Source organism: Berkeleyomyces rouxiae (assembly GCF_048999995.1).
Source record: "Berkeleyomyces rouxiae strain 22BRR77 chromosome Unknown BrBRR77_ptg000001l, whole genome shotgun sequence".
In the NCBI taxonomy this organism is placed as follows: domain Eukaryota; kingdom Fungi; phylum Ascomycota; class Sordariomycetes; order Microascales; family Ceratocystidaceae; genus Berkeleyomyces; species Berkeleyomyces rouxiae.
This window is the reverse complement of record NW_027396491.1, coordinates 667,620-694,904: the sequence shown is the minus strand read 5'-3', so window position 1 is coordinate 694,904 and position 27,285 is coordinate 667,620. Positions and strand designations below refer to the sequence as shown.

Genomic DNA, 27,285 nt, shown 5'->3' with positions numbered 1-27,285 from the left:
GTCCTCAGATTTTTAGATGGTTATCCAACATGACTGGGACAGCCGCTCATAACGGCGAGAAGTGAGCAACAGTGATGCCAATGGGGGGTTTGAGTTTCCACAAGTGTTTCTCGAAGAACTAACTAGAAGCATTGAGAGTCATAGTTTACGGACGAGCAATACCGAGACCCTTTGTCTTTGGGCTCGGGTTTCAGTGATGAAATGCATACGTAGTGTTGATGTCTAATTGGCCACGCGGGTTTGCCGTTCCATTGATCAAAGGTCCAGTATCAGCCACATTCATGTAACGGCGCCACAGAGCTGCCACACTCCACGCTACCAGATGCGATGTTGAAGCTTTTCACATGTTCTCCAACAAACTCTGGCTTGGCTCAGCCATGGGGATTTATTGAAGAACTAACTAGCCATCTGTAGCCATGTCTTGTGCCTCTGTGAGTGCACCTTTTTCTCTACGCGCCCAGACTTGTCGTTGGTGTTAAGCGCCCAGCGACACAAGGCACTGGCCAATTAGGTGTCTCTGTTAAGCGGCCACATTTTCTTTTGTGGGGACAGTCTGGAGCTATGATGTTGCTAGGCCGAGAGCTCGTAAATTGGCGGGGCAGTAGTTTGGTTGGCAGCATCCAAGCACTCTGTCTATGTAGATGGATGTGCAGCCAGTAGAAAAGCCGGAGGAGGTTGTTGTTGGGGGAATGTAATGAGAAGTGAAGTCACAGGAGCTCCTGTAGTAGTTGCTTGCTGTGCAATGAGCCAGTGGGCCCTGGGCCAATAGACCAATAGATGCTGCGTGTCTGGCTTTTATGCATCTACAGGCTCTTGCTCTCACCGGGAGGCCTGTTTGTAGCCCCTCGGCAGCCGGGGCTTGGGGCTCTTTTTTGTCACAGTCCCCGTAGCTTCACATGAGTTCCCCCCACAGAGGCCGAGGCCTTGAATGTTCTGTCGTCTGTCTCCCAACTGGTGCTTGGGGCCCTGATCGACCCCCGAAAAGCCAGAGACAGGGGAGTCTGCCCCTCATCGGCTTCTGAGACCTTGCTGTATTCTTTCTCGTTCTGTGTGCTCTGCCCGCCATCACACCCCCGCCCTTGATCTATTCACCTGTCCATCTATCCCGGTCGTCACAGTCGCCCCGCTTCAGTCCCCTTTGGGAGCTCATGCCCAGGCCTGTACGCGCCGACCTGATCATTTTCCATTTTACCGTCTTTTTTCGCAGTCCCCTGATTCATGCTACTAGCCCGCTCAAGTCTTTCCGTGGCCCGCTCCTCTGCTTCGTGGCTTGCTTTTTCTACTGAGCCGTACCTCTCTTGTTCTTCTCGCTCTTCTTTTCCCCTCTCCTTGGATCTTTGCGCCTGCCATCTGCTACACTATTCCAGCCCAACTTTGCCACCATCTTCATTGTCTCTGCCATTTTAGGTTCCCGCATCGCATTGTCTTTCTCTGTCCTTGGGATCCCTTTCTGTCCCTTGCCGACTGAGTCTGCGGCCGACTTTACCGACCGCTGGTATTCTTGGACGCCACCACCACAGTCTGTCAAATCCTCTCTCGCCATCCCGTGGCCTCCATGGAGCGCAGTAGAGGCATTCCGGACGAGGAGCTTTTCCTCAGCCGCCCCAATAACAACCACACGCCCGATGGTGACAGCCCAACTATTGAACCCCTCCGCATCCAAAAACCACAGAGCCCGAAGCCTGCTGGACAGGACCGCTTCAAGTACCCCACGCCTCCGGCGTCTGTCTCAACTCCGCCTGCGCCCTTTTCTACATCTAAGCCGGCCTTTCCTCTGCCACCCGGTGCACTCAGCTCTGCCAACATAATCTCACTTCCTTACCCCGACGACGATGAGCCAACTTCGACTAGGGTTCAGCCCACCCTCCAAACATCAGTCAGTCCTGTGAGCTACAACCAGAACGATACTTCGCCTCGCTTCGGTGGCTCTTCTGAGTATAGAGGTCCTGGCCTTGCGCAAAGAAGAGGCACTGCACCCAAGCCTCTTTCAGGCCCGTCAAGCCCCAGTCTGCCCACCGATGAGTTACATATCAAGCCTCTAGCTGCCCCAAACAAGCTACCATCTCAAAGTCAGGTCACAGCCACCTCAAGTGCTGGCTATCCTCACCTTAACAAACACTCTTGTTATCCCGAGCCAACTTCTACCAACTCTGGCGCATCATCTTCAGCAGCGGCTATTTCTATACTACACCACCCCGAATTTCTCGATCATCCCGGTGACCCGAGCGGTGTCAACCGCTTTGCCTCTACCGCTAGCACCTCCACAACCAGAGCAAGCAGAGGCTCACCTCCTCCACCCGAGACCCCCATTCTCGAACCCGGTGCAGTTCCCGGAGGTGGCATTGAGGCTCGATACGGTGTTGGTGGCCTCGGCACAAGTACTGCGTCTGTGCAAAGTGCTGCTGCCTCTCAGAGATTTGCGCAGTATGGTGCCCCTCCTCAACAGCAACAACAACAGCAATCTTCCATCATTAGACCCTGGACTCCAACAGAGACTCCTGGAGCTGGCCCCCATGGTCCTCCCACGGTGTACCAGGGCTCTACTCCCGTCGCCAACTCATCACAAACGCCCACTGCCGCCCCCAATAAGCCTTTAGCTGTTTCCAAGGAGTCTTCTAATCTCCAAGTAAGTGTCTTGGAGCAAGACTTCCAGCGTTTGGGAACAAAAACCCCTCCCCCAGCTTATTCGTCTTTGAATGCTGGATCTGGCTCCAAGTACCCCAAGGAAAAGCAGCAAAGGCCCAATCATTCAAATGCTGCTGGCTCTTCCTCTGCTGCAGCCACTGTCCAACCCGCTGCTACTTCTGCTGCAGGAAGCCATGGCCAATCATCAATTGTTGCTCCTCAACCTATTTCTACAACACAAACTGCAGCCCAGCCCGAATTGCAAATATCTACTCAAGTCAATGGCAGCCAACCCCAATCACAACAGGCGCAATCTTCGACAGCCCAACACCCAGCCCTTCAGCAACCCCAGAATCAACAAGAGCAACAGGAGTCGCAGTCACAGCCGCAGACAAAGGCTCAGCTTGCTGCTGCTGCCGCCGCCGCCGCTGTGGCTTCGGCAGGTCTTTCTAACCACCCAGCCTTCGCAAATGATGCCCAAGGCAACACTGGTACACTGCCCTTGGTCTCATCGCCTCCTCCGCTTCCCGAAGGCTGGATAGCGCATTTGGATCAGAATTCGGGTCAATACTATTATATTCATCTCAGTACTCAATCTACGCAATGGGAGTTTCCCAAAGGCCCGAACCCTATCAGTCATGACACGGCTCCGTTGTCACCGACTGCTTCTACCTACGGAAACCCACTTGCATCCCCTCTCCTGACTGGCAAACATTCCATGGCCTCACCAATGTTCCCTCCGCAAACTCCTGGATATGCTGAGAGCATTATTAGTGTGGCTCATTCTACTGCTCCTAGTACTGCCGGATTTTCTGGCCCTCCGCCTAGCTCGGGTGTTGATTTGTACAAAGTGCAGCCTACAAACGGCGTCTACTTCGGTCCCTATCTGCGGTATGTTAACATGGACATTGAAAAGGGTGTGTGGCATGGAAGCATCATGATTGTGACGGACTCGCCTCAGCCGCCTACCATTCATGTGCACCTAAGCATGGATCTGTCACCCAATCCCCGTCAGCTTATCCCTCAGGTTATTGCCCAGCATCAAAGATGGAAGTTTCACAAGTATGAGGTTACCTTGCCTATGGGAGAGAGTGGCACTGAAAGGTGGACGTATGCCGTTACATCACACATGGGCTGTACACGATACGAGTTTGTCGTTGCTGGAAAAACTCAAGTCAACTGGCGCTTTATCGCCCATTCAGGCAACGACTTTTCACCTACAACATCTCAAAACGAGCGTTCAAAGCTTGGGGGTGTTGGGTTCATGTGGAAAGATGTTTTGCAGCGCAATATTGACTGTGGTGGGTACCATGTTCAGCTGGGACTTGGTTCGCAGATATATGGCGATCGTCTGTGGAAGGAGATTCCGAGCCTCAAACAGTGGCTTTCCATTAGTGGAAAGGACAACCGCAAGAATGCCCAGTGGACAGCCTCACACGAAGAGGATGTTTCCCATGCGTACTTCCATTACTATACTAGTCATTTTGATCAGCCATATCTGCGAGAAGCCTTTGCTCAAATCCCGCATGTTCTTCAGTTGGATGATCATGATATGTAAGTTGTTCACGAAAACGCTGCTAATGAAACAAAGGTACAAGGAGATAGTTCAGCTAACAAACGTCATTTACCTCACTAGTTTCGATGGCTATGGATCTTACCCCGACTACATGCACAACTCTTCCATCTTCCAAAATATTGGCCGCGTAGCCTATGACATGTACTTGCTTTTCCAGCACCATACTTCCCTTGAAATTCTACGCAACGTCAGCAACGACTTTGATCTATTTAGTATTACAAGCCATGGCTGGCACTTCATCAAGTATCTCGGCCCCTCGATGGCCGTGGTCGGCATGGATTGTCGTTCAGAAAGAACCATTGCCCGTGTAATGGCTGGCCCGACCTATCAAGGCCTATTTCCCAAAATTGCCAGCCTGCCCCCATCTGTTCAGCACTGTGTGCTGATGATCCCCGTACCTCTAGTCTATCCTCGTCTAGAAGCGGTAGAAAGCTTGGCTGGTGCTGTAGCTACGGGGAAGAAGGCTGTTAACACAACGTACAACATTCTGGGCAAGGTCACAAGCTCAGTTGCTGGCGTGGTTGGTGGCAAAGAGGTTGTTGCACACGGCTTCTCGCATGTCAAGAAGGCAGTCGGCAAACAAGGTTTCATGGGAAGCGTCCTGAATCAGTTTGGTGACCTTGATATGGCCGAGATGCTCAAGGACTTGTGGACCCACGAATCCAAGGATCTGGAGAGAACCTACTTGATTCGCACCTTGCAGGGAATTGCGCAACAAAAGGGACTGCGTATGACCTTTTTGTCTGGAGGTAAGCTTTTTCTTTTATTTCTTTACATTTGTTGGCTTTTGACTATTCATTCTAACAATCACAGATGTAAACTGCGCCGGCGCTGGCTTGGTCCACAATCCATCTCGGCCCCGCGACCACAAGACCATGTACCAGATCATCACATCGCCCATTGTGGCGCAACCACAAGGCCAATACACACTCAAGATGCTGCACAACAGCAAGGTGCTCTACGTACCGCAAAACGGGCACAAGTCAACCAACGAAGTGTCTGACACCAAGGAAGACATGATGGAGATTTTCCACACCGATGCCAGTGGTACGCAGCGCGAGCTAAAGCGGCTCATGGGCCGCAGAAACTACATTTCGGTGACGTCAATGGACTCGGAGTACGTTGATCACATCCAGCAGCAGCAACAGGTGCAAATGCAAATGGGCTTCCTGCAGCCGCCGATCACCGGACCCGAGTCCAAGTTGACGCTGCAGATAGACTTTGTTGTGCAGGGTGATGGTGCGTTCACGACGCCAACAAAGTATGGGCCTGTTTATCTCCCGCATCTCGAGCTAGGCTGCTAGAGGGGGGTGTTCAAAGACGGTGATTTAGCCTGTTGGCTAGATGGTGTGCTTGTGCAAGAAGCTTTGATTTATGGCGCAGGAGATCTTTTTTATATATTCTGTTTATACCAGCAGCTTTTTAATATTAGGCTAGGCAAACACATGATTGTTGCAAATATTGAAATCTCGAGTTTTTGTCATGCCACTTAAAAAAAAAAAAGAGGACGCCGAGAGGACTGTTACACAGGCACCAACCCTCGACAAAAAAAAAGTAGCGAAACAAAGCATTGTCTTCGCAAAACTTCAACACTTGGCATCATGCAATATCGACTTCAGCTTCGCTTCTGCATGCTAAACGATGTAGACTTGTCACGATACAAAGAAAAACATGGATGTAATTATGTAAGGACATAAGAATGTGAGGAAGCATAACGAAAAAAAGAAAAGAAGAAAAAGAGAAGAAAAATCAGTCGATCTGCAGTTGCCGTCCCGTCGGCTAAACTTGGGGTAGTTATAGCTTACCAGTCAGTGATGGAAGATGAAGGCCTGGCTGATGACGAAACAAGAGAAAGAGAAGGCTGAAGCTATACAGCGAAGATGTTCCTCTTTTTTTTTCCCCTCCGTTGGTTTTTTTTTTTTTCCTGAACCCGAACTTCCACCTCAGACCCTACCCGTTCCCCTGACATCAAGCTGTTTCTCGAAGCCTTTGATCGACACAAGCTCTTTTTTTTTTTGGTTCTTCTTCTTTCTTCATTCATTGTCTCATTCGTGTCTGTGATCATGCGCGGTATTGCAGGGAAGCTTCGCGTGAGTGGGGGCTACACTCAGCTGCCGGAAGATCGGGTATGTAAGCACCGCGCCGCCGGACTAGGCGAGGATATCGTGAGTCTAGTCGGTGAAGGACCACTAGGGCTCCCAATCCGCGGCCTCATTGACATGCCACTCCCGTCTTTACTTGCAGGATAATCTTTAGCTTGTAACCAGTAATCCTTGCTGACCATGCTTGTAGTTCAATATGCTTCCTGTCCGCAATGGATTTTCTGAGTTCCAGATCTCGGACGCTCATACCACTCTAGAGCAGCTGGCAAATGAGCAGACAAATGAAGTACCAGCAGAACATATTGAGAATACCTATCAGAGGATCTCCAGAGTATGCTGGTGTGAAGGAGGCCAGTACAATGTGCAAAAGAACAAACTGCTGTCATTTGCCGATGCTCAGGCGCCAGAGGTTCCGCGCATTCAGATTGCTCGCAACAACCTGACAGCTCTATCCCAAGCATATAATGTGAGAGGGCCCGATGGCTGGGCTCCCCAGTCTTGCATCTGCTAGTGCTCGAGCTTCAGCAGGACGCTTTGCCTCGCCATTCACTTCGGATCACTAACCATGCCACTAGCTATATTTTGCCGCCTTTTCTCATCGGCTATATGTCTATCGACCCCGCACCAATGACACCCAGGTTATCCCCGCCAAAGCAGACCTCATTCTTTTTCCCGGGTCCTCGCCAGAAGCCCAGCAAATCCATGGCTATCAGAGTACACTACGTTGTCATGATGCGAATAGTGTGACCACGGGCTTCCTTGGGAGCTTGGAGATTGTCGTGACGGCGCACGATGACGGCGATGTGATTGCGTACGCTACCAGCCACATTGAAGAATATGTGCGGTTCCTCCTCCGGAACGAAGGCAGACACCCAAGACCCGGCGACGGCGAAATAATCAGGCCTGAGCCGTTGTTCCGGTTCAACGTGGGCACCTCGGCATGGGGCGTTGCCATCCACCAAAAGTCGAGGCTCGTTGCTGTGACATCCAACCGTCACGAAGTCACAATCTTTGCGCCTGCCAACGATGGCTCACGCGGCCTCCTACAGGTGACTCACAAAATGGCAGTCAAGACCAGGTGCCTGATGAATCTCGACAGGGAAGACTTGTTCATTGTTATCCCGTTCGGGCGAGCGGCTGGCAATATGCCCTGTATTGATTTTGTGGAAAACAGCCTGGGCTTTGCGCACAAGATCATAGTTGGGGACATTAAGGCGGGGTTGTGGATAGCGGACATTTGGAAGCGTGGAACAATAGCTCGGCTCTATTACGAGCTCAAGAACGCCAATTTGTAGGCAATGTAGCCGTTGTGGCCCACCCCACCCCTTTCTAGGCTCCGTTGGGTATGTTTGACTGACAGACCTCCCTCTCTACTAGGAATACCATGATCTGGAGCGTCAGAGTGCTTCCAGAAAGCATGTTTATTCCGTGTGTTTCCCACGGGGACGCTTTGAAATCAACAGTAGAACCGTTTAGATTCCGATACATCAAACGTTTTCCAAATCATGGGCGGCTTGTCGACTTGACACCTGCGACAAATACAACACTAACGGGGTATGAAGATCAGGAATACAACCGCTTCTACCGAATCTACCCTCCCCCTGAGTTTTGCTTGGACCTTCAAGCCCGAGACCCTATACAAAGACATCTTCCCATCCACCAGCTTCGAGATACGTTTTGGGGGTACATGTTCGAAATAAGAGGTGAGGATCCCTACGAAGAGTACGACGATATTGATCTAGGCTTCCTGTACGAAGAAGCCCAGGCTGGACCGGCACAGGGTGGCGCCGTAGAGATTCCAGACTCGGGATCCTGGGAAGATGCCGATCCTTTTGGCAGGGCCGCGGGAAAACATGGTCTAAGCAAAGCTGGAACTGCACCATCCAATATCTTTCAGATTCTGCGTATGAAGCCAGAAGGCTATGCCGTGGATCCTGAAATTGGCAATCGGGGTACGACAAGCCACGATATCCCTACCGACGATGGCATCAGCCAGAGCATCAAGCAGAATGGATACATGGATATTGAGAACCAGACTGAGCCCAACAATGATCCAACAGGATATAGCCACAACGCGCTATCTCTTCTCGACGAAATGACGCAAATGTACAGGCTAAACCACTCAAAGACATATCTACCAGGGCCACGGATTTTCTTTCCGGCATTGTTGCGGCTCGGGCTGTATCCAACGAATCATGAAGTGCTCACAAGGTTTCTAAAGCGAAGCTTTGAGGCCGGGTTTGGTCTATGGCAACAAGACATTTCCGAGCTTTACAAGAACGGCAGCCGGGCACGTCTCATTATCGGCATGAACACGGACATTTTGACCATGAGCCCGAGCCCGAGTCCGAGCGACAAGATCGAAGGCATTCCCACCAGCCGGTTTCTCACGACCCGAGTGCCGGGGGCGATTGTCGAGCCGGATCTCAGCCGGTTCAACCTCTCAGCCGTGATTCCCGAGCTCTCGCTGGTAGCCCTGGGCAACTTCAACGGGGACGTAGTGCTGCTGACGCCGACGCGTGTGCCCAGCATGTTCAGCAGCGAATGCCTGAATCCGATCCGCCACGTCTTTGCCGTCGAGCTTCGGCTGCCGAAATTCGACGACGAGTCTGACGTGTTGATGAAGAATAGCTGTCTGGTCGGACTCGCGTGCAGCCCGCTGTTTGAGGAAAACGAGCCGGCCAACGTCCATGATGAGCTGGACCTGGGCGCGCAGCTGCGCAGGAGCTCCGGCGACGGCTGGCGGCTCAGTGACCAGAGCCTCGACCTCGACTTGCTCGTGCCGTGGCGCCGGCGTCGTAAGCAGCGGCTCCGCGTCATGGGCGCAACCACGGGCAAGTGGCGGCTGATGCTGTACTATGGGAACCACGTGATCATTACGTATATCCTGCAGCGCGAGTCGTCTGGGAAACTGATGGTGGTGTAGGGTTTGTAGTGTGTCTTTGCTGGCGTGCGAATAACTAGTTGAGGGAAGATTGTGCGAAACCCTTATATACCCGCATAACCCTAGGCGCGGTACATTCCAACGGAGTAGGGAGATGTAGCCGTGGGATGAATGTATGTATGTACATGTGTCAGAAGGCAGAGCTGAGAGACAGATTGCTGACGCATGAGCTTGGCAAGAGATAAGGCATCGAGGTAAGTTTTGAATGAAGAGCGGTGGTCGAGGAGTTGGCTATATATGCTGATGAAAGCGATTGATGTGGTGTTGAAGCCGCAGTGTTGGTGAGGAAATCTTCACATGCTTATGTGCAAGTCATTAGATACAGGCGATAGGTGTTCTACTGGAGCATATGTCCCTGTATTTTTGCGTGTACTTGTGTGTGGTTCTAGCTTGCAGAGCCTCACACCGAAAAAGAACGCATGTGCAGATATGCTAATTTCTATGACAAACCAAATCTCCAGTTCCCGCTTGGCCGATGGATTTTCCTGGAGCCAAGCTTTAGGGAAAGGAAAAGCGCGAGACTTGGACAACAAGAGAAGAAAGGGAAGAAGACTAACGAGCCGACTAATTTGTTTCTTTCTCGCTCATTGGCTCGATGTCATTCAAGGGCGTGAGGGAAACGGTAAATGGGCGTTGGGCTAGGAGCGAAAAAAGAGGCATGGAGCGACTAGGGTTGAGGGGGGTTAGGCTAGCGCAGCCGGAGTGACGTCTGAGGCCGACAGGTACAGGCGTAGTTGTGTCGTTATGCACAGGGGAACAAGCGGCTCGTTGATAGCTTACCAAAGACGATGGACAAATGGTTTGCTAAGAGGTTGCAGGCATGGAGCGAGCCGATTGGCCGGGCTGCACATGGCGGAGGGAAAAACAACAGGGAAGGGGGAAATCTGGGGAGGCTCTGATAAGATATCCTGGTGGAACTGGAGTGCCAATCGATATTTCGAGACAGAGCGGCCGGTGTTTGGGATTCTGGGTGCAAGGAACAGAAGAGTTGATAAGACGAGGAGGAAGATGGAGCCGCGAGAGTGTGGGAGAGTGAGATATTTGTAACTAGCTATCGTATGTTGATAGTCTGGGTGCTGGAGGGCTACGGCTGGGATGTCTCGCACAGCGTCCTGTGCTATTCTCTAGATCTTGATAAAAGCAGCCGAGCAAAACTGCCGGTTCTCGCACAAGCAGCAGGGCTCGGGCCTGGGGGGGAGAAGTGCTCTCGACTGAGTGTCTTCTCCCGGCGGTTACTTGCAACTAACTATTCCAGAGGAGGCCCGACGAGGGTCACCCTTGCCAGCTCTTGCTCGCTCACATGTTATTTGCCGGCTTTGGCAGGTTTCGGCCTTGCTGCTTGTGCTGGGGACAAAGACGCCGGGCTCGTCTCAACTTTGTGTCTGTCCAGTGTGCATCTTGACGCACAGCTGATTCCAGTCGAGCCGGTGTTATCGTAGGGCCGCTGGCGAGGACATGTCGAGATCTTTGTGTCTTTCCCCAGACTCGTGCCTGTATATTATCTTGGTACAACCTGGCCTTTATCCAACTCCCGCCCAAATCAAAGCACACATCATGCGACGCCCACTTTCGGCCGTTGAAGAAGAGAAAAAAGTCCTGCCTTTCGGCACCAAAGACGCACGCGACTCCAGGCCCTGCAAAACAAACATGGGCCCAGGCCGCCTACAGCCCTGCGCGGGTGCTCTGCACGGCTCAAGGCGGCTCCTGGCTTGTTATCGGCGCACTACGCACGGGGCAGCAGCGCGCGGCGCGCGAGACGGACGGGGCCACACTGGCTTGCGATATGGACGCAGGCCGTGTGGCTGTAGCGAGTGTCTGGTCTGGTCTTCAGCTCCAGCGTCTGGGTGTCGGCGGCTTTTAAGGGGGTTGTGGTGGTGAGTGTCTAAGGCTTACTTGGATACAATACATGTGTGCTTTGTATGGTGTCACTGCCCCAAGGACGGGCAGATGGAGACGGCAAGGCCAAGGCACGCCTTGGGGGGGGGGGGGGGGGGGGACACGCCAGTCTGTCTGTTTCTTGGATATATCGCAGGCTTGTTTGTTGTGTGCTGCCGGCAGACTGAATAGCACTCACAAGAGCGGCTGCAAAACCTCAGCGGCGACTTGCGTCGGCGATATCTGCGACGCGGAGCAAAGAGGCTCTGGCTCTTCCAGAAGCCCTTCACTGCCACGGTGCCGTCAGCTTATGCGTGTATGTATGTATGTATGTATGTATGTACATACATACGTTTAGCTAGCCGCATTTAGACACTAGACACGCCCTTGTGGCCGTCTTTCTTCTTGCTTCTCACCAGTCTGGAATGGGCCCCAAGCCCTTTTTTCTTTTTTTTTTTAACTTTATTTATTCCTTTTTTCTTTTGCCACCATGGCCATCCCCCTCTAGTAAGACAAGGCACTCGGAGAAAATCTTTCTGTTCTGCTTTCTGCATCGCAGATTCTGGTCGTCCAATGTCCTTCAGCCAGGATTTTTATACAGAGAGAGCATCTCGAGTCTAGAGAGGGGCTGTATTTATGAACGCGGGCCTGTTCTCTGCTTGTAAAACAAAAACCAACTGGCCTGGGCTGTATAAGGAAAAGAAGCAGAAGACCCAAGCATCACGCCTTGTAGAAGAGAAAGGGAGCAGGGGGGAGGGGGGCGTGTATGCAGCGGGATCAAGGCCTCTCTCTGTCTCTCTCTCTCGCTCTGGGGTGTCGAATCCCATGGCCGTCGTCTCTTCTTATCTATGCTTGGCACCCCTGCTATTGTTGTTGTTCTGCGCTCTTCCGCCTGTGTTGTACTTGGACCATCGCCGATAGAGGACAGAACAGAGGCGCCAGTATGTATGTACATACAAACTTCCACATGGAACTGGTACGCCCCGCGGGTCTTGATCGGGCAATTCGACGTTTGTGCCATGGGCCAGCGAGCTAGCTGGTATTGTATACCAGTCCCAGTCCCAGCTAATCAGTGTCAGAACAAGTCCCCAGTCTCGATTGGGAAAATCCGCCTTATATACAAGTAGGACGCACCGTCTCACCCTATAGTTGCCTTGGCTTTTCTGCCTCTCTCTTCTTTCTTCTCTGTGCGCCTTGCTTCTCCTCTGCCTGCTGCCGCTGGCTTTTCTTCTCCCCGTTCTCGCTCGTCCGGCCCAGCTCTCACGCTGCCACAGAACGGCTCTCTTGCCCGGGACAAGCATCCAGTATTCCCTATCGCCTCCTCGTGATCCGGCCCTCCTGCACCTTGTAGTGTGCGCCGACTGATTCTGCCGCCCGTTGCACTCTCATTGCCGCTTGCGCCTCTCTCGGCTCTCCGCCACACTCACCACTCTCCCTCCCAATCATGTCGTACTCCCACTTTGGCGCCCCGACTACCTACAATGGTACGGGCGAGAACGGCGGCGATCCCAGTAAGTCGGCCTCCCACACCGCGCGCGCCCCGTGGCCGTATGCCCACGCGCCAGAATGCTAATCCCGCGCCCGGCTCTCTCCAGGCTTCGTCAACCTTAACCAGTGGTACACCACCGGCGACACGTCGTTCATCCTCTTCGCCTCATGCCTCGTCATGTTCATGGTGCCGGGCATCGCCCTGCTGTACTCGGGCCTTGCCCGCAGAAAATCCGCCCTCTCGCTGCTGTGGGTGGTCATGATGTCCTTTAGCGTGCTCACATTCCAGTGGTACTTCTGGGGCTACTCGCTCGCCTACAGCAGCACTGCCTCCAACTCCTTCATCGGCAACCTGCACCACTTTGGCCTGCGCCACGTGCTCGGCGCCCCGTCGCAGGGGTCGCCGCTCGTCTCGTCGCTGCTCTACTCGTGGTTCCAGCTCATGTTCTGCGCCGTGACCGGTGCTCTGGTCGTCGGCGCCGTCTGCGAGCGCGGCCGCGCGTTCCCCGCCATGGTCTTCATCTTTGCCTGGGCCACCGTCGTCTACTGCCCCATTGCCTACTGGGTGTGGAACGCCAACGGCTGGGCCTTCAAGTGGGGAGTCTTTGACTACGCCGGCGGCGGCCCCGTCGAGATCGCCTCCGGAATGTCGGCCCTGGCCTACTCCATGGTGCTGGGCCGCCGCAACGCCTTCCTGATGGGCAACTACCGGCCGCACAACATCTCGCTGGTCATGATCGGCACCATCATGCTGTTCTTTGGCTGGATGGGCTTCAACGGCGGCTCGGCCTTTGGCGCCAACCTGCGCGCCGTCATCTCGTGCTGGAACACCACCCTGACCGCCGGCTTTGCCGGCATGGCCTGGGTTGTCCTTGATTTCCGCCTGTCCCACAAGCTGTCCATGGTCGGCTGGTGCTCGGGCACCATTTCCGGCCTGGTGGCTGCCACGCCTGCGTCTGGCTTCATCTCCATGTGGGCGTCGATTGTGCTGGGAATTGTCGCCGGCATTGTGTGCAACTTCGCCACCAAAATCAAGTACATGCTGCAGATTGACGACTCGCTCGACGTGTTCGCCGAGCACGCCGTCGGCGGCATCATCGGCCTGCTCTTCAACGGCCTGTTTGCCGAGGAGAACGTCATTGCCCTGGACGGCATCAACGTTGGCGTCAACGGCGGCTGGGTCGACCACGTCTACTCGCGCCTGTACAAGCAGTTCGCCTACATCTGCGCCGCCTCGGCCTACTCCTTTGCCGTCTCGTATATCCTCGCCCGCGGCATCGACCTGATTCCCGGCCTGCACCTGCGCGTCACCCACGACGGCGAGCTCTTTGGCACCGACGACGACCAGCACGGCGAGTACGCCTACGATTACGTCGAGGTGCGCCGCGACTACCTCGCCTGGACCCCCGCCACCGACTACCCCCAGACCGGCGAGCTCGACGGCGTCTACGCCAACCCGCAGCTGGGCATCCCGCAGCACGCCACCCTCGCCGCCGCGTCACAGGCTGAAAAGGAGCGCCATCGCGGCGACGCCGCTGCCGCTGCCGCCGCCGAGCCCGAAAAGGTCTCGCGCCTGACCCGCATCCTCGGCCCCACCACCCCCGCCGCCGCCCGCTCGCCGCCTCAGTCCAAGAGCGGGCGCCCCGACTCCAACGGCTCGGCCCCCAATTCGTCCACCGCCAGCGCCTCCCCGACCGCCGTGGGCGGTGCCGCCACTACGAGCGCCGGCATCGGAGCCTCGGCTGGTGCCGTTCCCGGGCCTGCGCCTGTGGCCGGCGGCGCTGACACCATCACCAAACGAGACTAGACGAGTGCTTTTGATGGACTAGAGCTGTTTTCTGTCTGTCTGCGTCAGTTGACTGTCTCCATTCCACAACTCAAAATCTGCTTCTTTGCTTTTCTGCGCGTCTGCCCTCTTACATTTTATTCTCTTTTCTTTTTTATTTCCTTTGGCCCTTGCTCGTTCACTCCCGCCAAGCCGGGAAGCGTCTGTATTTTATCCTTTGCTTGATGTCCTTTCTAATCCGACTCTCTACAAGATCTTTAGTCTTCAGCAACACCAAAAAAAGATTGTTGAAGCTTTCCTTCACCACCTTCACTTTACTTCATTTTCTTTTCTTCTTTCTCATCTCTATTCGTTCCACCTTCTCGCTATCGGTGCGCTTTGTTTAGTCAACGCCATTTATACCTCTCAGCAGTCTTGTTTCTTCTTGCAACTCGTATTTTTTTGAGTCTTGCTTGCTTATATTCCAATACATGAACGGGATATTTCCATGTCCTCTTGATAAACACAATGTGGTCTAATGAATTCAAAAGTGACTGTAGAACAACCAAGTATCCAACTTCATTGTGAGGGTTTACTTGTGATGCACACACCTCTACCCTAGGGTTACAGATTCACGCCTGTACTTGTAGTGTAGGGTCGTACAAAAGTCCGAGTCCCTCAGACCTGAGCTCGTGAAGCAAGTAACCAAGATCCTAAGCCTCTCTTCCATAGGTAGTTTGTCAATATTTCCAACTTTAGCCAAGAGCCCGTACTCGCAGCTGCATCAATACTGCTTCCATATCGTCTCATGTTCATTCTCAGTCTGATAGTTCCACAACTTGGCTGTCGCTGTTTTCCTGCCACTCGTTTATATCCCAATCTGCTGCCGACTCACCCTTGTGCTCTCCAATCTCCCATGCCGATGTATTGAGATGCTGCCTCATGAACATTCTGTGGCCAGCCATCCCAGCCGACTGGAAATTGAGCATTTGCAAAATGCTCTGTTCAATGCTGAGCAGGCTGTAGCGGTTCAGTTCGTGGCCCGGTGACCCTCCGCCTTGCGCTTCGGAGCCGCCAGCCATATTAACCCAGTGGTTCAGGCCAAGAAAGGCAGGCGAGAGAATCTCGCCCGAGGTGTCAACCGTCTTAGCAGGTCGCGGGACCGCGTGCCAGTTCTTGTCGAGGTACCATGAGAAGCCCCACACCGGGTCAACCCGGTAGCTATCGGCCCAGCCATCCATACGGGTCGGATTAAAGCACAATGGCGGGAACCGTGGACTGCTGGGGTCCCAGATGAGCCACAGGCTGCAAGCGCCCAAGGCAATGACAACCTGCACGATATTTTGCGGTGCGGTTGCTTTCAGTTTGTTGGTGACCTCCTCGATAGCTATATACCATTGCTCTTGCTGGATTTCAGCGCCGCCAAAAGTGCCTCCACCAGTGCAGGAAAGCAATGGATGAGCAAGCGGTATTCTATCCGGGCTCACTCCAGAATTGTCGCTCGTAGCTGGCTGGCCACCGTCCAGTTTATTCTGGCTCTGCTGCGGCGGCTGGCAGTATACCCACATGACCTCTTTTCGCGGGATGCCGCTCTCCAAGATCATGAGCCGTAGGTATCGATCGCCATCAAACGATATCTGCCACCGCAGCGGCACGTGGATGCTCTCAAGCGCAGAGTTGCTCTGTTGCAAGTATCCGTTGAGGGTAAAGTACCAAGCAGCAATCACAGGCAATGACTGGTTCTGGCCCTGCTGTATGCTCTTGAAGAGCTCTTCAATGGCGATCTGGCCGTGGCCGCCCAAATCCCAAAAGTGCTTGACCGCGAAGACATCGAGGGCTCTATTCCAGGCGGCGTATCGTGCGTCCAGGCTGTCTTTATGGCCACTAGACGCGAACGATCCGCTGGCGGCCCGGCTGGGCGTCTGGGAAACCTCGGGCGTGGTCGTGCTGATGTGGCTGATCGGTGAGGGATCCGGAGTCGGGAGGGAGCCGGCCCACAAAGGCAGCAGCGGCTCTGGTGTAACGGTCGAGTTGCCCATTTGAACTCCGTGAGAACTAGAGCTGGTCCGAAGAGGAGAAAAACGGGAAACACAGTAGACCGAGGTCGTTGGCGGAGTCGGACTCATGTGGAATAAAGTAAACAATTATGAAGCGGAGGAGAAAAGCAAATGCGGAAGTTGCATTTTGTGTGGAAATTCGTGGCAAAATCAAGACCAACGTGGCGGGCATCGCTAGTGGTAGTTGCCTTCCTCAAGACAGGAATCGTAGCCGTGGTTGCTGCTTCTGGGGTAGTTCTTTCACTTTCTAATCTGTTTTTGGGGGGAAGAGGCACAAAGTGAGAAAAGTAGCCGCGCTTGGTAAATCCAATTAACACTATCAACCCGCAACTTCCCAAGACCATCGGCTGTGACACAGCTGGGAAAAGTCAAGTTACACAGAGCAACCAGGCTAACCCTACATCTTCAAATCTACGGAGACAAATTCACAGAGTCCAACACATGATTCATTTTGTGAGCGAGTGAATTGGTTTTATTGTTGAGATAATATTTTCCTTCTGCTGCTCAGGACAGAAGCACATGAAAAGCCCTCTTCAACTTTACAGCCGCAGCGTGAATATAGGAGACATCATGGCGTTGGTTTAAACGCGCCGGGCAGATGCCTTGATGTTCATCGAGACGCTTCTGAGAGTATTCAATATTACGCCAAGGACTTGAGCGGCTAGATTCAGTTAATGTACTCATCGTTGTGATAGATTCACAATTCAAGCTTACTAAACAAAGTCTCCGTGTTCAAGTGTGTCGTGAGCGTGACTAGCACAATTGCATGTGGAGCTGAGAAAGTGACACTCAACCAGTAACTAGTCGATTATTGGATACTTGTACATGGCCGGCGGCTAGCAGAGATTTGAGCTTCGAGTTTAGCTGCTAAAGGAGCATGACGAGAAGGAAGAAAGAAAAAACGAATGAATGAATGAAAAGGAAAAAAAGATGCAACGCATGAGTTCGCGAGGGGAAGAATGATTCAGAAAAGGGCAAGAGTTGGGAAAGAAAGACTGGAGGTGCTCTCTGTATTTATACATGTGGACAACTTGTGAAATATTTCATCGCATCACTGTCTTTTGACTCATTCGGTCTGTAAAAGTTCAATCGGATAAAGACTGCTCGCAAATGCTTGTGCTGTTTGCCTGACACATGAAGACAGCCTTTTTGTCGGTAAATATGACGCAGTATATAAGAACAAAAGCAAGCGAAGACAAAGAAAAACACGCAACAACCAGTAGACAGAAAGTTCAAAACAAGATTAAAAAATAGACGGCTCGCCTGGATCATGCCGTAGCCGCAGGCGCAGTTGCAGCCGGGGCAATCGGCACGCCGTCCGTGACCTTTCCAAACTGCTGCTCGTCGACCTCGCCATGGCACGCCAAATCGTACTGCGCAGCCGCCGCCATCTTGCTCTGCACCTTGAGGAAGGTCTCCAACTCGCACCAGCCATCGACTCTATCGGCCCCGCACTTGTCGAAGCTCAGGCCGAGCGGAATCGTGCGCTGGTTGAGGATAAAATGCACGTAGCGCGTAACACTGCCGCCGCCCGCCGCGTGTTCGTCGAGATAGCCCGAGCGGTCGGCCGCGATCGGGTGCGGCACTTCAATGACTTCGATGTCGAGGCGTGCGCCAAAGGGGGTTAGTTGCGCGATGGTGAAGTTGTGGGCGCCTGGGTTGCGGGTTGGGTCGAGCGGGTCGGCAAACTGGCGTAGGCCAAAGGCTGCAAGCACCGAGACAATGTTGGAGTCGTGTGAAAAGTCTAGGTATAGGCTCTGGTTTAGTGGAAATGTGGATAGCGAGGAGTCCAGCGTGGTGTTGATTTGCGAGTGTGAGTAGTCTAGGGTGCTGTTTTTCAGGCGAGCCACGACTTCTTGTTGGTAGCCAATGCCAATAGCACGCTGGAAACCAGGCAGGGTGATACTTTGTCAGTGATGCTCAAGAACAAGAATACATCATGAATAGTTAATAGACTTACTCCGGTAGGGCTCTGGAACCCAGAGCTGGCTGAAAACTCAAGATCGAGAGAGTACCCAAAGCCCTCCCATTCTTCGTACGTAAACAGCTCGCAGAACTTGGACGATCCAAAAGCTACAGTCTCGTAAGGGCAGAGAGTCTGTGCTGCATATGTGTCGTTGATAGTCCAGTCAAACCCCTCGACCATAGACTTGAACCGTGATGTAGCTAGAGGTAAACATGTTAGCAGCGACAGCGGTGATCAGAAGCTCTAAAAGACTATACTTGCCGTTCTGCAGATAGATATCAACCCAGGTTGAGCGGGCTTCCACGCCGCCCCGTTCTTCATTAGCGTTGGGGCAGTTCATGTAGCCTGCAAGCGAGTTGTTGAATCCAGCTTCTTCAATGATCAGTTCAAGCGTAACATTATTTGCCCTAGGACCAGACGTATTAGCCAGTTTCCTCCAACAAAAAAGTGCCACATGGCTCTTGCAGCGCAACTCACCACTCCAGTCCAAAGAAACCCGCCATGAAATTTTCTGCCGATTTCAGCATGCGGTCCTGCGTCGTCGTTCGCGCAATGATCTTGGTTTGCGGGTCATACATCTGCCCATACATGTAGGCATGCAGGACGCCCGACTCAAACAGCTCCTGCCGGCCCTTGGGCACGAGAATCTCAGCGCCCAGCGCGTACTTCCAGCCATTCAAAAACGCCAGCTCGCCCGACGCCCGCAGCGACTCTGACGCATTCGCCACGCGCTCGCCAAACAGCGCCACCTCGGACCCGGTCGTCGGGTAGCGCGAGCCATGGCGCGACAGCATCTGCAGCTGCACGATGCGCGCGTCGCTGGGCAGCGGGTACTCGCGCACGCCGAAGCCGTCGGCCGGCTGGTACGGCGACAGGTTGCCCATCAGGCGAAAGATGTTGGCGGGCGGCCGGTGGGCCCCAGTCTGGTTCTTACCTCCCGAGTCGCCCCCGGGCATGCCCGAGATGGGTAGAGCCGTCTGCAGCGGTGCGTTCGGCTCATAGATTGTGGTGGCCAGCGGGTCAAACGAGATGGTCTGTGCGAGGAAGGCTGCCTTACCGGTGGCTGTTGGCCCAGGGAAAAGCTCGGGTGTTGTCTGGAAGTAGTCTGGGACAGTCGCAGTGGGCGCAGACGGCGGCGGGCAGTGGCAGGAGCCGTTGGCGGAGTGCTCTTGGACCAGGGTGCTGATGTAGTCACGGCCAGAAGTGTCAATGTATGCCTGCTTGAGGATCACAAACGCAAGGCTGATTCCGAGCAAAGCAAAGACGGCGTTGCGTGCAGTCCGGTGGCGCCAGAGCCCCTGGCTCGGGGCGGAGTCTGTGAACCGGGCGGCCGAGAAGACCTCACGCGGCGAGTTGCGCCCCTTTTTACGGCCGGCGCTGCCCGACGGGGTCAGACTTCCCGAGGACGGCATTGGCGCGCGGTTTTGGTTCGTTTTACCCCAGTAGCGGCAGGTCCACTATAAAGGTGTCCGTAAGTGTGGCGCGAGTCTAGAAATAGACGCAGCGGCCGGGATGGATGACGTCGGGAGTGGGGTTGGCCTCAGCTTCCTCGTCGGAGCAAGTATCCGAAGCGCAGCTGAGTCGAGGCCACGGCGGCAATCAAGGAGGGATAAAGAGTGGCTCAATTACTTATTAAGCACAACGGCGGTGTTGTTTCCTGTGAACGCTGTCTTCAAGAGAACAATGGCTGGTAGTTCACAGGAGGCGGCTCTGTTGTCCAAGTAGCCCCTGATATGTAGTACCGACGCGGTTTCACGTGACCCAATTGTTGAGTCCCAAAAGAGGTTAGACCCTGACGTAGCCAACCCTTGAATCCTGGCACTTGGTTCAGATCAGATCTCAAGATAGCTGGCTTCGGGCATGGCATAAAGTCCAGGCGCATATGTATATGTGGACGTAGTCATGTATATAAGAACTGCGTGGTGCATTTACGTGTAAATATCCAATCTAGTCTTTGAAAAAAAAACAAACCAAAAAAAAACCAGAAACCAAATCTTGTGCCATGACCGTTAATCCCACCATAAAGTTAAACCCCCAAACCAATTACCCAACTCGAGTGTAGATGCATAGAATAGCAAAACAATTGCAGAGAAACAAAGAGCAATCCATCGGACCCAAAAGACCTAGTTAGCATACATGCGTAGCGGGAAGAAGCGGTCGGGCATGGGCTCCAGGTGCCACACCCGATCGCGCTTCTCGCCAAAGGCCTCCTCCCACTGTCCGCGCAGCTCAGCGGGCACGTCCCAGCCGCGCAGGTCGCACCGCAGGCGCATGCGGACCAGGTGGCGGCGGGTGGGCGGCTCGCTGCCGTCGACAAAGGCGTCGCGGCGGTGCAGCACGCACAGGTTGTTGATGAAGTGCATGTCGCCAGGCTGCGTCTGGATCTCGAGCTGGGTGGCCTGGGCGACAGCCTCGACGGCGTCTAGAGCCTCGAGCTGCTGCGGCGTCAGCGAGGGCAGACTGGCTGGCCGGGGGTGGGTGGCGTTGCCTGTCAGGGCAGCGCGGCCAAAGTTCATGATCAGGCGCTCGCCACGGTAGAACATGACAGGACGACATTGGAAATGAGGGCTGTGCAGTGTGAAAAAGAAATGTTAGCTGCGCTGGATTTCTTACGTGGGAAGCAAAAGGCGATAGCCAGAGAGAGAAGCCCGGGTTGTATAACCAATACCGGACAGGCCAGAACATGGGTGCAAGGATCAGGGGTCCCTGGGCAGAGTTGACCATTGTCTCAAGGATTTCGGGCGACAACCTGCGTTGAAAAGCAACCAAGTGCTTAGGATTGCCAAGCAAAGACCGTCTTCCCAGGCCTTTGTTCTTTCTTTTCTCCTTCTTCCGACCTTGTCACGTAGGGTGTTTTTTTTCCCAAGGGGCTAGTACCAGAATGGCGGGTAGTGGTTTGACTTACAGCGCAAAGGGCCAGTCACTCTTGGCGAGAGTCCGGATCATGCTAGGAGACACTGAGGCCATAGTGTTGTAGATTTTGTGGGCTGAAGCAATAATGCAGCGGCCACCTGAAGCAGCTGCGCTGCGAGTAATCCAGCTGGTAATATCTCCGGTTTCCTCCGTATGGAACGTCTGTCATGGAGTGTCAGTACCAAGCAGGTGGGAAGCCAAGGCGGGCGGGGGGGATGTTAGGGGCTTACAATGGCAGATCTCGAGTGACGATGGTGGCCAGCTTTGACAGCGGAGCTGCTGTCGGCGATAATGTGTACTATTATTATGTGTGAGTAAGGGACTCGGATAAGCCTGGGCGTGTCGGGGGGTACACAAACCGATCATGTTGCCCTTTTTATCCTGTCTACCTCTGGCCTTGGCAATGAAACTTTGCACTCCCAGCCAAATAGTCGAGAGGTCAGCGACGGAGAAGTCTTTCGGGTCAAGGCCACGAATAAGCGCAAATCCCCGGCCATTATGGAGATCCTCACTAATACCCAGTAGCTTTGGGGCCAGGATGGGCAGTGGGAACGAATCAGGTGAGATCAGGTTCGGACCCAGTCCCAAGGCTATGGGTTCCAACGATTAGTATGACGAACAAAGTCTGACGTGCTTCTGTGCTCTGGTAACTGATCAAGGTAACAGTGGGAGTGGAACAGAGAAGACAAAGGTAACAAAGATTCCCTTGGCTAGGCACTGTTACTCTGTCCGGGTTCTTGGGACTTACTCTTGTAGTGCTTCAAAGCACTCTTCAGTTCCTCAATGTCCTCCGGCGAGAGCTGGAGGATGTAGGACTGGTCATTCTTGAAGTCCGAGCCTGTCCAAACCTGCTTAGAGTCAAAGGACAACGGGAACCCGGCGGGCAGACTTGCAGGGCCCAAGACGCCAGGGACGGCAGAAGGAGCAGTGAAGGCAGCAGAGGCACTGCCAACAACAGAGTCGAAGAGTTCCGCAGGCATGACTATAGAGAGAGCCCGTGGGATCGTGGGATTTCAGTATGGCCTGGAGCGGTTGACAGGGCAGATTCTCGGCACCTTGAACAAGGCCGAGGAAGGGAGTGTGGGTGGGTATGAATAAGAAATCAAACAAGAGAGACTGCAAAGAGCTGAGAAGATGGGATGGGGGGAGCGGGAATAGATATGAGTGGACAAGTAAAGGTAAAAGAGAGATTCACAGACTCGTGTAAAAGGCGGCGAGAGAGCGCCTTTATATAAGCTGCTGGGTGTCACGATTTGCTCAGTTGGCCGAACAGGAAGGGATATCAAATGAATAGCACTTGTTGATCAAGCTAGGTGTTATGGGGAACGGAGACAATGTGGTGGTGAGAAAGAAGGACCAAGAACACAACGAGGGGAGACTATCGAGGCTATATGTACAACAAGACTCGCTTTAGTTTGCCCTTTTATCCACTGGAGCATGCAACAGCTTGATCTCCGCTACGGCCCTTACTCATGAGGGTGTTGGCCAAGAGGTCAAGCTGGGGCTCGGTCGGGTTAGATTTGTCTAAGGCCATAGTGAGTAATGGAAAGGGGAGCAGGCGGTCCTCATACAAGCCTGACTCGTCTCTTCCTCACGCACCCTTGCGCCCCGCCTTTGCTCTTCCTCTCTGCCTAGCAGTCTCCGGCACTCCTTTCCTGTTTTCCACGCCTCACCCCTCGTCCACCCGCCGCTGGTACCATGCAACAAGTTCGGCAAGTTTCTGGTGCGTTAGTCGAGGCTTCGGTGCTCGATAGCCGGCGGGATCTAGGTCGCTAACAGGGATAACTGCTCTTGATTCTACATGGATACATGTGCATATGTCTTATGTTCGACCTGCTGGTGTTTCTCGCCTGGTGCTATCTGCTGGACAGTGCAGACTGGATTTCTTTCTGTTCTTCTCTGACGTCAGTAATCACAGTTGGACAAGGGTGACCTAGAACACACCAGTGTACAACACGACCCTTAATCCCTGTCTCAGCATTGTAGGCAGGCTAGGCAAGGATGACAAGCTTCCACCATGGCCCCAAAACCTCAAATGCACCAAGGTGCTCGGCGGGATTTCCACGCCCAATCCAAGATGGCATTTGGTTGGCTGCTCGTCATGGGAGTGGTATGGTTAGCCAGTGGGTTGTCGGCGACTAGGTGGGAAGAATCCGGCAAGGCTTTCTTTGCTCTTACTTTTGCTGTTCTAGTCTCGCGCTGGCGAGTCATGATGAGTCTCGGAAAAAAAAAACGCAAGTGGTCAGCCGAGATAAAAGGCAGCACAGGCAGCCTGGCACGACTCCTGTTCCGCGTGAAAGGAACCGACGCAGACTGATCTGAAGCACTAGATCTGGAGGGCAATAGAGGGCGTTGGTTGGTCAGGTGAAGCTCGACTTTATGAACTATAAACCACCAACACGAAGCCTCGCCCACGACACGATGCGGCATCTGTCGATCAATCAACGAGTGACTAACACGGCGATTGCAGCGGTGTCTATGATTGGCCAGGGCTAGACAAAGGGCGAGAGGCCCTCCAGGTGTTTGTTACCTGTGTAAGTCAAGCAAGTCACTACAGGTTTTGAAGTCGCCGAGACCTGGCGACCAGGAATGCGGCAGGGTCTCTTGATATCAACATGTTTTACCGTCGCCTGCGGACAATTCTGGTCTGGCCGCCGGCAAAATGAGCCAGGGCCAAGGCTCATCACTGACCGGTCGTCAAATGGGGTCAAGCTCCCCACCAAGAGGCCTGCTCTTATGCACGTCGCTGCTTGGGATCTCTACCATGTACCAATAAACCGAATTTATTATGTCGGGTGTTGCCTACAGGCCAACTATTAACCAACCCTTCTTTTCTCCCCTTGGACGGTCAACTCAATGTGCACAGCTGCAACGACTTGCCGGAACCTACAAGTCCACGCTGGTCTGCCCCGGCCCTGGCCCAACCATGGCACGATAACCATGTGTCTATTCCCTCTTCCAGCCCGCGGCTGCTTTCCCTACGTTTTGTCTCGCTTCATGCTACGCATTCTTGTGCTGGCCGGCAGCACTCAGACATGTGTAAAGGTCTTGGTCGAGCCCGGCTCCCATCCCCTCTGGAAGATCTGACTGACAAAGTAAAAGTCATTCTCGTACTGCTCCGCCCGGTGAATCTCGTCCCACTTATCCCCTGCTTTATTGTTAGTCCTGTTGCACGCCTGGGAATCATTTGTCTGTCAGTCTGGACTCACGCTCGTTGCTTATGTACTCTCTCATATCACGCACATAGCGGATCTCCCCCTCGTCCAGCTCGGCCAGAGACTCGAGTTCTTTTTGACTACACCCCTCACTGAACGGGTAGAGCCCTTTGCAGCAGTAGTGCCAGTACGAGAGGAGAATGTTGGCCCCTGGGCTTTGTTAGCAGCGTGGCCGACTAGACGGCTATGGCTTCTCTTACCCAAATGATACTCTGAGACTTTTTTCTCGCGGGCAAAGCGTCGCTGTCGATTTGTTAGCTCCAAGGACCCAGCCCATGATAAGAATTGCAGGCGACTCACTTCCAACCCGTGCTTCTGGGCATACCCCGCATCGTGTGCTGTAATCAGGGCAATGTTGTGTAGCATGATAAAGGTGACCAAATATAGCACCAGCCAGGTAGATTTGTCATTCTTGCGTGCCATTTCCTGCAGGAGCTTTAACAGGCGTTTGCGAAGACTTTTCTGGATGGTCTCAATCAGGATGAGGTCGATTTGCGCTCCCATTACGGGCGGCAAGGGAATCTTGCCGTGTATAGGGCTTGTCTCATCCATAATGTCTCTGCTCATGTCCAGGGTATCCTCGCCGACAATGGTCTGGGAGGTGGTTGTGAGACGAATGCACATCCACAGCTTGAGAGCCTTGTCTAGAACCTCCTTTTTCGGCTCTTGGAGATTTGGGTCCTGGTATATGGACCATGCAAGCTTGTATGTCCGAAGCATCATGTCATCGACTGGCTTCGCCACCGTCTCAAAGCACTCGCAAAACCCAGTCTCCAGATACTTGTGGAACTCGGCCCCGGCACGCTTCAGATCGCAGATGGCGTAGTTGGGAACAGGCACTGACTTCTTTTGCCCATCGGGAGTCGTCCATGTTCGCACGAGCTTGTCGCCGGGCTGTGGCTTAAACTCGCGAACGGGAACTTCGACAAACCCCGAGGTGTATCTATCGCCTATACGGATCTTGCGGACTGTGCTCGAAGCCCACGTCGAGATTTCAAACACCACATCGCTCCAGCGCTCGGTCCAGCGAAGGTTTTCAACCCCCCCGGTGGGCTTGTAGAGCTGCATATCTGTAATGTTGTACCGGACGCACGGCAGTCTCCAGACTTTGGGCTGGGCCTTGGTGCATGTATCGCATTGGGAAGACCCGTCCTTCATCACACACTAAATCACATGTTAATGAAATATCCAACACGGAACTAGGCTATTATTCCACGACTTACTCTGATACGTTGCATCCGGCACCGAATACAACAACCGAGCCTTCTCGTTTTAGCTGTGTCGTTTTTCATTTTCTCGTCAACAAAGGGACCCCGTGTTCTTTGGGTACGGCGGGGGATCGGGGGTGTCTGGTCTGTGGATGTCTCGCTCTCATACACCAAAGAGCCTGGACTGCTCTGGACTTCTCCAAGGAGAATGGAGCCATCGTGAGCTATCTGCGGCGGCTGTGGTTGGTAGACAGCCCAATTGCTGCCTTCTCCGCCCGGAACGGTGAAAATATCCCTGTTTGGCGTGGATCCGGGAGAGACGTCTGGTAGTTGGCTCGGGCAGAGGGATGAGCTCGACTGCAGGTAGTCTTGGGCTAGCGCAGGTTCATAGGGTGTCTGAATAACGGCGTAGCTTTGCGGAACGACGCCAGCAGGTAGAGTACCAATGGTTGCAGGGCCGTCAATGATCTCAACTTGGCTGTTCTGAGGCGGGTGCATATGCAATGTTTCAAATCCCAAAGAAGTTGTTGTATCTACACATCCACTTCCTTCGGCAACTTGAGAATTGGAGGTCTCTGAAGCTTCTTTCCCGTTACCCATTGGAAGTGAATCCGTGCTTTGGAAGGCGTGATATGATAGTAGTTGAGATGGGCACCCTGAGATGTAATTCTGGGCTATCAATGGGGGTTGTTGGAGAACGCCTAGATTCTGTTGAGATACATAGGGCCCCTGGTCCAAGACTCTATCGTTTATCAAAGGCGGTTGCCTGGCGGCTATTACATTGTAAGCAACGCGCCACTTTGCGTGTAGGGACAAACTTACCAACTAGTGTCTCACTACTCCCCGGATAGCAGGGCTTAAAGATATGGGGCCCAACTTGGTACTCAGTTTGAGACACAACATCGGCCAAATGCTGCCTCTGAAACAAGGAAGCTTGTTCTGCTATCGTTGAGATTGATGGCTGATTGGTGTAGAGGTTGGTGGGGAGATTGGCAGTATTAGTGAGAGTGTGAAACGAATACCCAGAGTGAAAAGTCTTTTGTTGCTTCCGTAGGGGGTACTCAAAGTCATTGGTTGTATGAGATGTGCTATTCAATGGTGGCGCTTGACTTTGTACGTTTCCATCTCCCTGGAAAACATATGCCAATCCAGGGTTCTGCGGCTGAGCCAAATACTGGTAGAAACCGTCGTATGGAGGGCCCACAAACTGGCCGTAATCACACTCGGCAAAGTCGAAGAAGTGACGTTTGCTCGTCTGTGAGTTCTATATACGTAAAGAGAAGCCAGTGGCTATAATTAGAAAGCTGGGGCAATACCGGCGAAAAGGAAAAGGTGTATCAAAGATGGCGTGTAGAGACAAACAAAGTCGAATCAGGTAGTTGGCTAGTCTAAAAGAAGTGCGTGGGCTCGACATAAAAGGCTATCCTTGAGGCGCCAACAATTTCAAAGACAGCCAGCCATAACAAGCAGGCGAGAACGAAGTGCGTGAATGGGTGTTGTGCATGTAAGGAGGTGTTGAGTTTTCTTACTTACCGGCATCATGGCATACAT

At 53.3% G+C, this 27,285-nt stretch overlaps 7 protein-coding genes across 7 annotated transcripts; 3 read left to right on the top strand and 4 right to left on the bottom strand.

Annotated features, from left to right (window-relative positions):
• Positions 1–1,555: 1,555 nt before the first annotated feature.
• Positions 1,556–5,505, top strand: BROUX77_000208 (uncharacterized protein; the record flags this gene model as incomplete). Its single annotated transcript, XM_073746578.1, has 3 exons — positions 1,556–4,179; positions 4,262–4,950; positions 5,015–5,505. 3 exons carry the CDS (start codon positions 1,556–1,558, stop codon positions 5,503–5,505), a joined length of 3,804 nt encoding a protein of 1,267 aa, XP_073608445.1.
• A 759-nt stretch (positions 5,506–6,264) lies between these two features.
• Positions 6,265–9,229, top strand: BROUX77_000207 (uncharacterized protein; the record flags this gene model as incomplete). Its single annotated transcript, XM_073746567.1, has 4 exons — positions 6,265–6,327; positions 6,494–6,769; positions 6,879–7,594; positions 7,681–9,229. 4 exons carry the CDS (start codon positions 6,265–6,267, stop codon positions 9,227–9,229), a joined length of 2,604 nt encoding a protein of 867 aa, XP_073608444.1.
• A 3,337-nt stretch (positions 9,230–12,566) lies between these two features.
• On the top strand, positions 12,567–14,417 carry BROUX77_000206 (uncharacterized protein; the record flags this gene model as incomplete). Its single annotated transcript, XM_073746556.1, has 2 exons — positions 12,567–12,633; positions 12,718–14,417. 2 exons carry the CDS (start codon positions 12,567–12,569, stop codon positions 14,415–14,417), a joined length of 1,767 nt encoding a protein of 588 aa, XP_073608443.1.
• Positions 14,418–15,193: 776 nt separating this feature from the next.
• BROUX77_000205 (uncharacterized protein) lies at positions 15,194–16,501 on the bottom strand (the record flags this gene model as incomplete). The annotated part of the gene is made up of 1 exon (XM_073746546.1): positions 15,194–16,501. One exon carries the CDS (start codon positions 16,499–16,501, stop codon positions 15,194–15,196), a length of 1,308 nt encoding a protein of 435 aa, XP_073608442.1.
• Positions 16,502–17,700: 1,199 nt separating this feature from the next.
• On the bottom strand, positions 17,701–19,810 carry BROUX77_000204 (uncharacterized protein; the record flags this gene model as incomplete). The annotated part of the gene is made up of 4 exons (XM_073746535.1): positions 17,701–18,315; positions 18,393–18,598; positions 18,651–18,805; positions 18,876–19,810. The coding sequence occupies 4 exons, from the start codon at positions 19,808–19,810 to the stop codon at positions 17,701–17,703; spliced, it is 1,911 nt and encodes a 636-aa protein (XP_073608441.1).
• Positions 19,811–20,521: 711 nt separating this feature from the next.
• Positions 20,522–22,291, bottom strand: BROUX77_000203 (uncharacterized protein; the record flags this gene model as incomplete). Its single annotated transcript, XM_073746524.1, has 5 exons — positions 20,522–20,966; positions 21,304–21,473; positions 21,542–21,609; positions 21,671–21,901; positions 22,060–22,291. The coding sequence occupies 5 exons, from the start codon at positions 22,289–22,291 to the stop codon at positions 20,522–20,524; spliced, it is 1,146 nt and encodes a 381-aa protein (XP_073608440.1).
• Positions 22,292–24,340: 2,049 nt separating this feature from the next.
• BROUX77_000202 (uncharacterized protein) lies at positions 24,341–26,334 on the bottom strand (the record flags this gene model as incomplete). Its single annotated transcript, XM_073746513.1, has 5 exons — positions 24,341–24,459; positions 24,521–24,676; positions 24,727–24,769; positions 24,827–25,690; positions 25,750–26,334. The coding sequence occupies 5 exons, from the start codon at positions 26,332–26,334 to the stop codon at positions 24,341–24,343; spliced, it is 1,767 nt and encodes a 588-aa protein (XP_073608439.1).
• Between the last annotated feature and the right edge of the window lie 951 nt (positions 26,335–27,285).